This window comes from Cyclopterus lumpus, chromosome 7, assembly GCF_009769545.1.
Source record: "Cyclopterus lumpus isolate fCycLum1 chromosome 7, fCycLum1.pri, whole genome shotgun sequence".
Taxonomy (NCBI): Eukaryota; Metazoa; Chordata; class Actinopteri; order Perciformes; family Cyclopteridae; genus Cyclopterus; species Cyclopterus lumpus.
Window position 1 is genome coordinate 11,657,809 of NC_046972.1, and position 12,103 is coordinate 11,669,911.

General features: G+C 40.3%; 3 protein-coding genes across 3 annotated transcripts in view; 1 reads left to right on the top strand and 2 right to left on the bottom strand.

Annotated features, from left to right (window-relative positions):
* Positions 1-1,703, top strand: part of eps8l3b (EPS8-like 3b) — a 19,509-nt gene extending 17,806 nt beyond the window's left edge. Inside the window, exons 18-19 of the mRNA XM_034536883.1 lie at positions 84-216; positions 297-1,703. Of these exons, the coding sequence (XP_034392774.1) occupies positions 84-216; positions 297-338 (175 nt within the window). The 3' untranslated portion in view covers positions 339-1,703. The remainder of the gene's footprint in view (positions 1-83; positions 217-296) is intronic.
* On the bottom strand, positions 1,703-5,172 carry LOC117733328 (glutathione S-transferase Mu 3-like). Its single transcript, XM_034536892.1, has 8 exons — positions 5,039-5,172; positions 4,275-4,350; positions 4,105-4,169; positions 3,937-4,018; positions 3,274-3,371; positions 2,557-2,652; positions 2,079-2,189; positions 1,703-1,902 (listed from the first exon to the last, which is right to left on the bottom strand). Exons 1-8 carry the CDS (start codon positions 5,072-5,074, stop codon positions 1,807-1,809), a joined length of 660 nt encoding a protein of 219 aa, XP_034392783.1. The 5' UTR covers positions 5,075-5,172; the 3' UTR covers positions 1,703-1,806.
* Positions 5,173-6,970: 1,798 nt separating this feature from the next.
* On the bottom strand, positions 6,971-9,669 carry LOC117733409 (glutathione S-transferase Mu 3-like). The gene is made up of 8 exons (XM_034537039.1): positions 9,536-9,669; positions 8,772-8,847; positions 8,602-8,666; positions 8,434-8,515; positions 8,139-8,236; positions 7,951-8,046; positions 7,352-7,462; positions 6,971-7,149 (listed from the first exon to the last, which is right to left on the bottom strand). Exons 1-8 carry the CDS (start codon positions 9,569-9,571, stop codon positions 7,054-7,056), a joined length of 660 nt encoding a protein of 219 aa, XP_034392930.1. The 5' UTR covers positions 9,572-9,669; the 3' UTR covers positions 6,971-7,053.
* Positions 9,670-12,103: the final 2,434 nt, after the last annotated feature.

The following is a 12,103-nucleotide window of genomic DNA, read 5'->3' on the forward strand; positions in this document are numbered from 1 at the left end:
GACCGGCTGGGAGCTTTAACAAGTTTGTACTGTAAATCTGACTTGCAGCTAAAGCCAGATATTCTGTGTCTTTTCATCCGCAGCACAGTGACCAGCCTCGGGGTGCTGAATGGTAAACTTTTTCTGGGGATGACCAAGGATGAGATTAGGATGGTGTGTCCCGAGGAAGGAGGCAAGGTCTTCTTCCAGCTGCAGGCCATTAAATCAGCCATTGCGGTAAGTAGTGTGTCACGTGATACGCACAGTCTAACATCCAGCTGTAGCACATCTGTAATGTTTTATCCTGTTTCCTACAGCTCGCCAGTGAACCCTCAGGCCTGTACAACGGCCGCTACTAACGACCCGCAGCTCTTCAGTTAGTTTTCATCCTCAGATTTATTGTGTCTAATTTATCCCTATAGTCTTAAATTCTTGGCGCTTAGCATTTGTTATTTAAGGGAAAGAGCTTTTGCCGAATGAAACTCATATAATTTATCACCAGCAGCAATACTTGAATTATTACTGCAATTAACTTATCGTGTACTTCTCGTTATTTTAAGCAACATTTAGCAGTTTTCCTAACGGAGTAAAACTAAATATGCATGTAGACATTTTGCTCAATTCAACAACATTTTTCATATTTAACAGCTGCATTTACCGTTACGTACTGTAAAAATAGTCCATTCAGTTATACTGCATTAAGTATTTTTCCAACTTGGACTCTATTTTTTCATGTTTGTGTGTGTGACTAATGGGCCAATTTCTTTAATTGTTACCAGTATTGAGGGATAACCGAGTCACTAAAAGTGCTTGTTTTGGCCCCCGTCAGGCTCATATTGTTGTTTTAAATGTTTGACAACAAAAACATGTTCCCTTGCTTTTCTTGGTCTGGTCGGTTTGTTATGTCCAAGTCCCACTCAAGAAGAAGTCTTGTCCTGAAATTTGAATATCGAGCCTCAGCAGATCCCACTCTTTACAGCATTGTTCCTCATCGGGTCTCAGCATCTACAGGAACTCTCCAGAGCTTTGCGGCCTTGTGGCAGCTGGTTCACGCAACTCTGCCCGTTGTTCAATTTGTTGGAGTTCTTGGTTATATATAAAATAGCTTATACTGTAGATAAAATAAATACTTGCAGCCCTCAATTTCAAATACCTAATCCACATTGTCAAATCATATTATTCAGCCATAACTTTGAACATACTCTGCCTGGCTGCCACTCACCTCGCGTTGTCTTCTGGCAACATGTCACCTTACGAGATTTGAGAACAAGACTGCTTGAGCAACTCTTTCCATAATGTTGTCACAACTATCAGAACCGGTCAATGGCAAACTAAAGCACTTTCAGTGGATGCTAGCTTTCCCCGATAGGATTACAGTTCTACAGCGCTCTTCCTCAATACTGGACAAAGTAAAAAACGGTTGCCCAATAAGTCAGACCAAAAGACGTGGGAAAATAGGTCCAGGTTGAAAATGACATCTTTAAATTGATGCTTTCTCAAGTTGAAAGAGTCTCTAAATTTGCTTTAATCCTTCAAAAAGAATAATCAAAATGTGACTAGTAAACAAAGTGCTTTAACTCAAGTTTCTAATTATCTAAATAAAGACAAACTTGGGTTTCTTTTGACACATTTGATTCAACTAAAAATGGTTCTTACAACAGGCATATACATGTTTGGAAAAGTGTAAAATGTGATTAAAGGACTTGAAACCTACACAAGCAGCTAATAAAAGAAAATACGAAAAACAATCTTTTCTCTTTATTTATTGGTTACCGACTCAGTTGCGCTTGTGAAAATGGTCATTTCTCAAAAAGGAGTCATCGTCTTCTACTCCTTCTTGTTTCCCCACTTGGCCATCTTGTTGTTGACAGGAGTCTTCATGAATCGGTCTGACTTCATGTAGGCAGCAATCTTCTCAAGAGCCTACAATGACATAACATACAAAAGGCATTACAAAAATGACTTTGAAAGGCCACATAGACATCAGAGACCATCACAGCAACACAAAAAGCTGCTAGAGTGCATATTTCCTGACTGTTGACACAAACAGCACATTGATACCCACTGAGAGTAGCAAACAAACATGTGAGTGTTCTCACCTCAAAACGGTCTAAAAGATCTTTGAGGTTCTTGAAGTCATCCAGGCACGTGGGATGAAACATCCTTTGGTGATCCAATAGCTCGTACATGATGAAGTCCACATAAGTGATCTGTTATGAAGAAATTAGAATTCACAAAAATGTTAAAAAGCCAAATAAATAGACTTTATAGCTGCACAAATAGTTTTATCTGAGCACAGTCAAATGACGCAAGTGTGTCTCTAATAAATTAATATAAGCTGTACCTACCCAGCATCAAATGACAGTTAATAACCATACAGCAGCTCAAGACGCAATTATATTTATCAAAACTCAGAATGTAAATTCTAATGTTAGTTCAAAAGTCCATAATATGTCAAATGCATGTAATTAATGTGATTGCGTGTCATTCTTTGCTTGTAATTAGAGTAATGCAGCTTCGACAATGTCTGTGCCACAACCCAACATATGAAGCATACTTAATGGCCGAATTACATACCTTATCACCAGCAAACCACTTCCTGCCCCCCAAGTAATTGGAGAACTGCTTCAGTAGTTCTGGCAGCTTCTGAAGGTACCCCGGCTTCAGCTTGTCCTGATTTCAGAGAGGTGATGTTGGCATAAGTGGAGATTTGGAGGCGTAAAGTCACATTCAGGCCATGTCCACACTACTAGGTTTCCATTTTAAAACGCATATCTTTTGCTACATTTACACCGAGCGTCCACACTACGCCAGAGTTTTAGGGCACCGAAAACGGAGGAACGGAGGAATTTGAAAACTCTGGAGTGGACAGGTGTAAACAGAGAAGTTGGGAATCAATCACCTGCTATCTGGACCTTGAGGCTGAAATAAAAAGATTTAATGACGCAGACACCTGCGTTCACTACTTGATTGGGTCTTAGCAGTCATGACGTGTCCTTCCCTGTTTGGTTATGGGGTAGGGCCGTGAACAAACAGCCAGGTCTACCAGCAACAGTTTGACCTCGTTGTCAGTCCAAGCAAAGAAATTTCTCGTCCCTCTTTTTGCCACTGACGTTTTTCCGTCGCAGTATTTTCTGCAACTAAACCAACTGCTGTTTGTTGAAAATGTGCTTCCCGTTTACACCGTCACACACACAGTTTCAAATGTTGCCGTGTGCACCTAAATCATTTCAAAAACAAAAACCTATTAGTGTGGATGTAGCCTCATTGTTAAGCTCTTTATGTCGTACTCACATAGTCACCATAGCACATCATCGCAAAGCCGATTCTGAAGTCCATCGCCTGGTTCTCCAAGAAGTCCACACGGACTTTCTCATCCTCGGTCTCTCCACCTGTGATCAGAGTCAGTGAGGAACAAAGACTGAGATGCACGCATTTCCCCAATCTGAAACGCAGGTAGCAGCACGAATCGTAGCTCTGTCACTGCGAGCTAAACACTCAAAGTCACGACTGTTTGCCGTCCTGGCTCCTCATTGGTGGAACAAGCTCCCCATTGACATCAGGACAGCAGAGTCTCTACACCTTCCGTCGCAAACTAAAAACACATCTTTTTCGACTATACCTTGAATAGGGAAGGTAGAGCTGTAGTAGCACTTTAACAGCACTTAAATGTCTCTTACTGATAGCACTTTGTAGTTTAACTTTATGGAAGAAATTGTACTCTCGATTCTTGTTGTTCTGAGTTTGTACTCATGGTTGAATGCACTTATTGTAAGTCGCTTTGGATAAAAGCGTCAGCTAAATGACATGTAATGTAATGTAATACTTGTGTGGTTCCTTCTTTTAAAAAAAAGGAGACTAAAATAAATAAAATATTTTATTTACAAACATTCAGAATGGATATGAAACAAAATGTATAATAATAATAATGATAAGTGGAATAAACACAATACTTACACAAATTGTGTTTACGAGCAATGTATCTCATGATGGCATTGCTCTGTACGATCTTCCTGTCTCCATCTTCCAAGTAAGGCAGCTATGGTGAGATGTTAATACCATTATTAGTTTGTGTTTTTATTTGCCAGCGTTATACTTTAATACTCAAAAGTTAACCTCACTTACATTGGGAAAGTCGATTCCAAGTTTACTTTTTTCGTCTAACCAGCAGCTCTTGTCAAAGTCTGGAGCTGTGAGGGAAAGAAAAGTGGGTTAGATGATCAAGTCTGATGTATGGACACTTTGGTCACTCTGTTGGTTAAAATGATTAACTGCAAGCTGAATTGGTAAGTTACCTTCGCCACAGACGTACAACTTGTTCTCATACTTAGAGCCAGTGTACTCCAGCAGCAGACGGGCAGGCTGGGCGAGCTGCACATGTACACACATAACAGATGATGGGTTGGTCGATTTATTAGCTTCTATAGCAACACATTTGGACTGAGATTCACATTGACATTGGCATAAATCTCAATTTATTAATACATTAGCCAATTACATTATTTACGTTAGTAATTCAGATGGCAATCATTAAGTATCTTAATCGTGTTTTGCTTTGTTATGAGATACAATTTTAAATCATTGAGGTTTTAAGTCTTGACAAAGCTAAAACAAAAAAGTATGCAGTTTATCAAAGCAAACTATTTCCATGCAACCCCAAGTGCTAAACATATATAATAACTACACTTTCAATGTATATAGACATCATAGGATGTTAGCTGTACAGTTAGAGATAGCTAACGTTACATTGTTGCACCACTTGCATCTAAGGTTATATCATGAGCACGTGCCACTTTTATACAAAACATTTCCCATCAGCTGTAACTAACTTACATAACATTTAACATCAGCGAGGCTCTGTCGATACTTCGTATATGCTTACTAAGCATAATGAAGTTATGGAGTACGACGTCGACGTTAGTAGCAAGTGAGACATAGTTTGAAAGGCGGTGACGCGGTGCGCGTTTCTTAAATCGGTGGTTGTTGGCTCTTTAGCGGCGGCCGTTCAAATCCAACAACAGGAGCCACTTTATGAATAAAAGTCGACGGCTGCACTCACCCCACGAATATCCCAGTAAGCCAGTTTCATTGTCATGTTGAATCACTTTTAGAGACTAAATGTGGCTGATAGCGACTCGCGCAGCTGCTTTAAACCGCTGGGCGGAGATGTGGGCTGGTTTCTTTCTGCAGGAGGTGGGCGGGGTCACGGGTTGAGGGGGAGACAGCTCAGCCCTGCTCGAAACCCATTGGCTGTTGGTCTGCTGAGACGTTTAAATTATCCTTGTGAATATTAGTTTCAGTCAGTGTGTGAACAATAAGGCAGTTACTGACCGGTTCTTTTGTCTGCACGGTCCTGGTTCATTTCCAGGGTGTGTGAATAGGAATACGCTCGGCAGGTAGCTGCTCTCACCGGTATATCCATCTCACGTGACAATGCAACCGATGATTGACGCCAGGTTGCACGTATGGACGTCCTGTTTTAGCCTTCGACACATGAGGCCATACAAAAAAACAAAAAAACATACGAGGACACCAATACGCAGGTATAATCATAGCAGTTCAAAAGTCACTCCTGTTTAAAAACATAGAGACATTTGTTCCAATGTTTCCAAAAACCAGAATACCTTGTATCACTTTGTGTTGGCTCAGTTATTAAGGCCTTTATGATTAAATGTTTTGATGCAGTCAATGTGTACATACAATTCCTCAACAGCATGAACGGTGGGAACCTTACATCACAAACATGACTTGCACTTGTCCATCTTGGTAGCTTGAACAAGATTCTAAAAGCATCATGACCACCTGAATCTTTTTCGCTTTACTGCAACCGCACCACAAGTAAGCTGTACATTAGGCTCTAAAGAGAGCTGATTTAACATTATCTGTACACATATGAAATGTACGTGCTAGCATATTGGCTTGTGCATACGGTTTGCAACATTGAGTTTAGACACATTTTTGGAAGAATGATTTACTGCCATTTAAACAATTCACAATGTTATCATACATTATGCAGAGATCACTATTGTGGTGTTGGTTCTTACAGTTAATGTTGTCACACAGAAATGCATCAAGTGGTATATCAATATATGGCTGCAGGGTGGTGCACTGTCACAGCAAGAGGGGCTGGGGTTCAATCCCCCACGGGCCTTTTGTGTGGACGTTGCATGTTCTCCCTGTGTCAATGTGGCTTCCTCCCACAGTCCAAAGACATGCCGCTCAGGTTAATTGGACTCTAAATTGCCCGTTGGTGTGAGTGGTTGTCTGTCTCTATGTGCCCTGCGATGGTCTGGTAACTTGTCCAGGGTGAACCCTACCTTCGCCCAATGTCAGCTGGGATCGGCTCCAGCACCTCTAAATAGGATAATTGGTTTGGAGAATGGAATTGCATATCCATTACTTACACTCTTATCAGTTAGTGAATTGTAATGCAAGAAATCTTCTGTGAGCTTTGACCAATCTACTTTAAAACTGTGTTCATGGTTCAGTGGTGAGTAGTGTCATTCTTCAATCAGAGGATTGGTGGTTCGATCCCTGGCTCCGCCTACACATGTCGATGTATCCTTGGGCAAGACACTTAACCCAAAATTGCTCCTGCAGCTGTGCCTACAGTGTATGAACGAGTGAATGATGGCAAGTAGTGTGGTTAGAAGACTAGAAAAGTTCTATACAAAGTACAGGTTAATTACCATTATCAGAACTGGTCAACTCAGGTTTACTCTCAATATTTAACATCATAGAGACAGAGTAGCCAGCTCATACAGGACTGCAACATCATCGAGACAGTCATGAGCCCCAGCTGTACATATACAGTGATCCAGCCAAGATGTTGTGTCAGATGCAAGGCCAGACAGAAACCACCATGAAAGCTACCATATGTCTGTACTGCAAGAATGTATACAGGGATTACTAGACATGTTTGGGAAAGTGGAAAACGTGAATAAAGGACTTGAAACCTACAACCAGCTTATAAAAAAAAAGATATACGACAAACAATCTTTTCTCTTTATTTATTGGTTACCGAGTCAGTTGCACTTGTGAAAATGGTCATTTCTCAAAAGGCGTCATTGTCTTCTACTCCTTCTTGTTTCCCCACTTGGCCATCTTGTTGTTGACAGGAGTCTTCATGAATCGGTCTGACTTCATGTAGGCAGCAATCTTCTCAAGAGCCTACAATGACATAACATACAAAAGGCATTACAAAAATGACTTTGCAAGGCCACATAGACAACATTTACCTCCAGACATCAGAGACCATCACAGCAACACAAAAAGCTGATAGAGTGCATATTTCCTGACTGTTGACACAAACAGCACATCTAACACATTGATACCCACTGAGAGTAGCAAACAAACATGTGAGTGTTCTCACCTCAAAACGATCTAAAAGATCTTTGAGGTTCTTGAAGTCATCCAGGCACGTGGGATGAAACATCCTGTGTTGATCCAACAGCTCGTACATGATGAAGTCCACATAAGTGATCTGTTAAGAAAAATTTGAATTCACAAACATGTTAAAAAAAGCAAAAATAAATAGACTTTATAGCAGCACAGCTATATTGTTTTATCTCAGCAGTCAAAAGGACACAAGTGTGTCTCACAATCACCACTTTCACTTTAGATTTGTCATCTAGCTTTGCAGTTCTCACTCAGCTCTATGATCCAATCAAGGTCATCGATTTGGTTTTTCACCTCAGATTTTCTGCTTGGTTCAGTCTCATCAACTCAACAGCATTTCCATAAAAAAACACTCTAATAAATTAATATAAGCTCCCTGCCAAGCAGCAAATGACAGTTAATAACAGCAACAAGACGCAATTATATTTATCAAAACAACTCAGAATGTAAATTCTAATGTTAGTTCAAAAGGCCATAATATGTCGAATGCATGTAATTAATGTGATTGCGTGTCATTCTTTGCTTGTAATTAGAGTAATGCAGCTTCGAAAATGCCTGTGCCGAATTACATACCTTATCACCAGCAAACCACTTCCTGCCCCCCAAGTAATTGGAGAACTGCTTCAGTAGGTCTGGCAGCTTCTGAAGGTACCCCGGCTTCAGCTTGTCCTGATTTCAGAGAGGTGATGTTGGCATAAGTGGAGTCTTGGAGGTGTAAAGTCACACATTCAGTGTTGTTAAAATCTTTATGTCGTACTCACATAGTCAGCGTAGCACAGCATCACAAAGCCGTTTCTAAAGTCCATCGCCTGGTTCTCCAAGAAGTCCACACGGACTTTCTCATCCTCGGTCTCTCCACCTGTGATCAGATTCAGTGAGGAACAAAGACTGAGATATACCTGACAAGTGTATACTTGTGTGGTTCCTTCTTTTAAAAAAGGAGACCAGACATAAATAAATTATATTTACAAACATTCAGAATGGATATGAAACAAAATGTATAATAATAATAATAATAATAATAATAATAATAAGTGGAATAAACACAATACTTACACAAATTGTGTTTACGAGCAATGTATCTCATGATGGCATTGCTCTGTACGATCTTCCTGTCTCCATCCTCCAAGTAAGGCAGCTATGGTGAGATGTTAATACCATTATTAGTTTGTGTTTTTATTTGCCAGCGTTATACTTTAATACTCAAAAGTTAACCTCACTTACATTGGGAAAGTCGATTCCAAGTTTACTTTTTTCGTCTAACCAGCAGCTCTTGTCAAAGTCTGGAGCTGTGAGGGAAAGAAAAGTGGGTTAGATGATCAAGTCTGATGTATGGACACTTTGGTCACTCTGTTGGTTAAAATGATTAACTGCAAGCTGAATTGGTAAGTTACCTTCGCCACAGACGTACAACTTGTTCTCATACTTAGAGCCAGTGTACTCCAGCAGCAGACGGGCAGGCTGGGCGAGCTGCACATGTACACACATAACAGATGATGGGTTGGTCGATTTATTAGCTTCTATAGCAACACATTTGGACTGAGATTCACATTGACATTGGCATAAATCTCAATTTATTAATACATTAGCCAATTACATTATTTACGTTAGTAATTCAGATGGCAATCATTAAGTATCTTAATCGTGTTTTGCTTTGTTATGAGATACAATTTTAAATCATTGAGGTTTTAAGTCTTGACAAAGCTAAAACAAAAAAGTATGCAGTTTATCAAAGCAAACTATTTCCATGCAACCCCAAGTGCTAAACATATATAATAACTACACTTTCAATGTATATAGACATCATAGGATGTTAGCTGTACAGTTAGAGATAGCTAACGTTACATTGTTGCACCACTTGCATCTAAGGTTATATCATGAGCACGTGCCACTTTTATACAAAACATTTCCCATCAGCTGTAACTAACTTACATAACATTTAACATCAGCGAGGCTCTGTCGATACTTCGTATATGCTTACTAAGCATAATGAAGTTATGGAGTACGACGTCGACGTTAGTAGCAAGTGAGACATAGTTTGAAAGGCGGTGACGCGGTGCGCGTTTCTTAAATCGGTGGTTGTTGGCTCTTTAGCGGCGGCCGTTCAAATCCAACAACAGAAACCACTTTATGATTAAAAGTCGACGGCTGCACTCACCCCACGAATATCCCAGTAAGCCAGTTTCATTGTCATGTTGAATCACTTTTAGAGACTAAATGTGGCTGATAGCGACTCGCGCAGCTGCTTTAAACCGCTGGGCGGAGATGTGGGCTGGTTTCTTTCTGCAGGAGGTGGGCGGGGTCACGGGTTGAGGGGGAGACAGCTCAGCCCTGCTCGAAACCCATTGGCTGTTGGTCTGCTGAGACGTTTAAATTATCCTTGTGAATACAATCTGTCAGTGTGTGAACAATAAGGCAGTTACTGACCGGTTCTTTTGTCTGCACGGTCCTGGTTCATTTCCAGGGTGTGTGAATAGGAATACGCTCGGCAGGCAGCTGCTCTCACCGGTATATCCATCTCACGTGACAATGCAACCGATGATTGACGCCAGGTAGCATGTATGGACGTCCTGTTTTAGCCAAACAGATTGAAGTCCAGACAGAAGCCACAATGAAAGCAAAGCAGTAAATCTGTACTGCAAGAATGTTTGCAGGGAATACTTTACAAAGCTTTTATATAGCACCATGGGTCACGTGCATTACAAATAGTTTAATCAGGGGGATGTTGTCCATCATTTGCTTCCACGCAAAAAGGATGACAGTTCATTTTAACTTCAAATGGTAAAACAATACCAACTATAGTTCCAGTTACTAGCTTTCTTTCTGGAGCTTTTAAAAGTATCACATGGCATTCATCAGCAGATTTGCTCAGCGGTCTCTTCAATGCAAGCTCAGGAGTTAAAAAATAAAAAATGTGATCAATAGCAATTGAGCCTAAAGTGATAACAATTTGCCTTATCAGTCTTACAAATACTAAAACTAATTTAATTTACAATGATACAATTACAGAAATGCGTGCACATTTACATCTGTTTATTTTCACATGACTAATGACTCGAACATTTAATCATTAGAAATATCATCTATCACTTTACAGTCGATCAGCTAATTGACAATCGTTTTAACATGACCAGACTTCCTACACAAAAATACAGTCATATTATAAGGTTTATGGTACAATGTGTGTGAGCTAGAGGAATTTATTGTCTGCAGCCAAACCTCAATCCTTTGTAACCAGTCTGAAATGTGTTAGACTTTGTGCTCCCTTTGGCCCACATTGGAGAGTAATGAGCTGAATATGAGTCTGGACACACCACACAGTGCTCACTTTGTTTCACGTCCTTTATTCACTCCCACAACTGACCATAAAAAGCCTGCTAAAACTCAAACAGACCTTAATGTTAACAACATGTAACCATATTACAAACAGCACACACAGTTCTCTGCAGGGACACTTCAGGCTTTTGAAAAGCAACGAGGAACCCGAGAGATCAGGACCGAGTTTGAATCAAGTTAGTCAACTTTCAGTTCTCAAAAAATGTTTGACTGATTGAAAAGTGAAGGAACAGACCATGCATCTTTTCACTGTACTATCAATCAAGCATGTGTGTATTTTAAATATCTGAGTGTAAAGGACAGCTCAGAGTTACTGTTCAGACTCATAAAATAAGAGTTAGTTTAATTACTGCACACTGGAAAGAAATATTGTGACAAGTAAATATTGACGGAAACAACAGTATTGTCATGCCTGATTACTAAACAGCAAACATTTGTTTGATTGTGATTATTCGTTGACAAGAAACATTAAAGTGTCATAAAGCCATGTCATAAAGCTCATACAGCTGAAAAAAAGCCTTAATAATCTAAACTAAACCACTTTCTTCAAAATTATACTGCTTGCCTTACTTATTGGGTTAGATTCTCACACAGGTAAGTAACCCAGCTCAAAAAGAATATATCAAGATATGACAGGGATTATTATTAAATCAGAATGCATTGCATGTAGTCATAACTCATAAGAATATGAATGATAAGTCATCTAAAAGCAGTCGTTGACACCTTTACAAACCAGCATACTTCTGTGACAGACTTGTCCAAACACATGGCAGCACAGACAAAGGGGCCAGATTCCACCCAACCCTAAACCTGTGAACTCCTCCCAGTGCGTCGACAGGTGATCACTCCATTGGGCTACGAAGGGAGTTAAACATATGTAGCCCTGTCTGCAACTTATCATTTAATTTAATTAGCAGTCAGGAGGAAGTTAGTTTTTCATGTTTACATAACCATAGATAGCGCCCATAAATTAGAGTCAGTTTCACCAGTCACAAGTTAGTTCAGCTAATGGGGCATAGTTTGGTTAATCCGTTTCGACAGGGTTTTTTATTTGGTTGGCAGAGTGATCTGTTCATCATTGTTTTCTGAAGTTGGCTGTGTGGTCCTGAGACCAACCGCCAATCCTGCCGCGTTATCAGGTAGAGGGGCGGGACCTAACGTCCCAGATCTGTCATTTTAAGGGAGACAGCAACAGCTGTTGCCCCGCGGGGGGAGTTACCATGAGCACATCCGGTCTGGCCATGGCTGACTACTAGTTAGTAACTAGTAGTTACCCACGGGGCTGCCTTTGTGGTCTACAGGTAAAGACCAGTTGTTGTTGCTATACATTGTGATTGTTATATTGATACACAATGTGCCCCAGACTGTCGCTGCTGTTTCAGCGAGTTCC

Coding starts and splice junctions, on each gene's coding strand:
- LOC117733409 (XM_034537039.1), bottom strand. CDS start 9,571: ATGACAATGAAACTGGCTTACTGGGATATTCGTGGG. Junction 8,516..8,601: donor TTGGAATCGACTTTCCCAAT/GTAAGTGAGGTT, acceptor ATCTCACCATAG/CTGCCTTACTTGGAGGATGG. Junction 7,150..7,351: donor ATCTTTTAGATCGTTTTGAG/GTGAGAACACTC, acceptor ATGTCATTGTAG/GCTCTTGAGAAGATTGCTGC.
- LOC117733328 (XM_034536892.1), bottom strand. CDS start 5,074: ATGACAATGAAACTGGCTTACTGGGATATTCGTGGG. Junction 2,190..2,556: donor AGTGGTTTGCTGGTGATAAG/GTATGTAATTCG, acceptor TCTTCATAACAG/ATCACTTATGTGGACTTCAT. Junction 1,903..2,078: donor ATCTTTTAGACCGTTTTGAG/GTGAGAACACTC, acceptor ATGTCATTGTAG/GCTCTTGAGAAGATTGCTGC.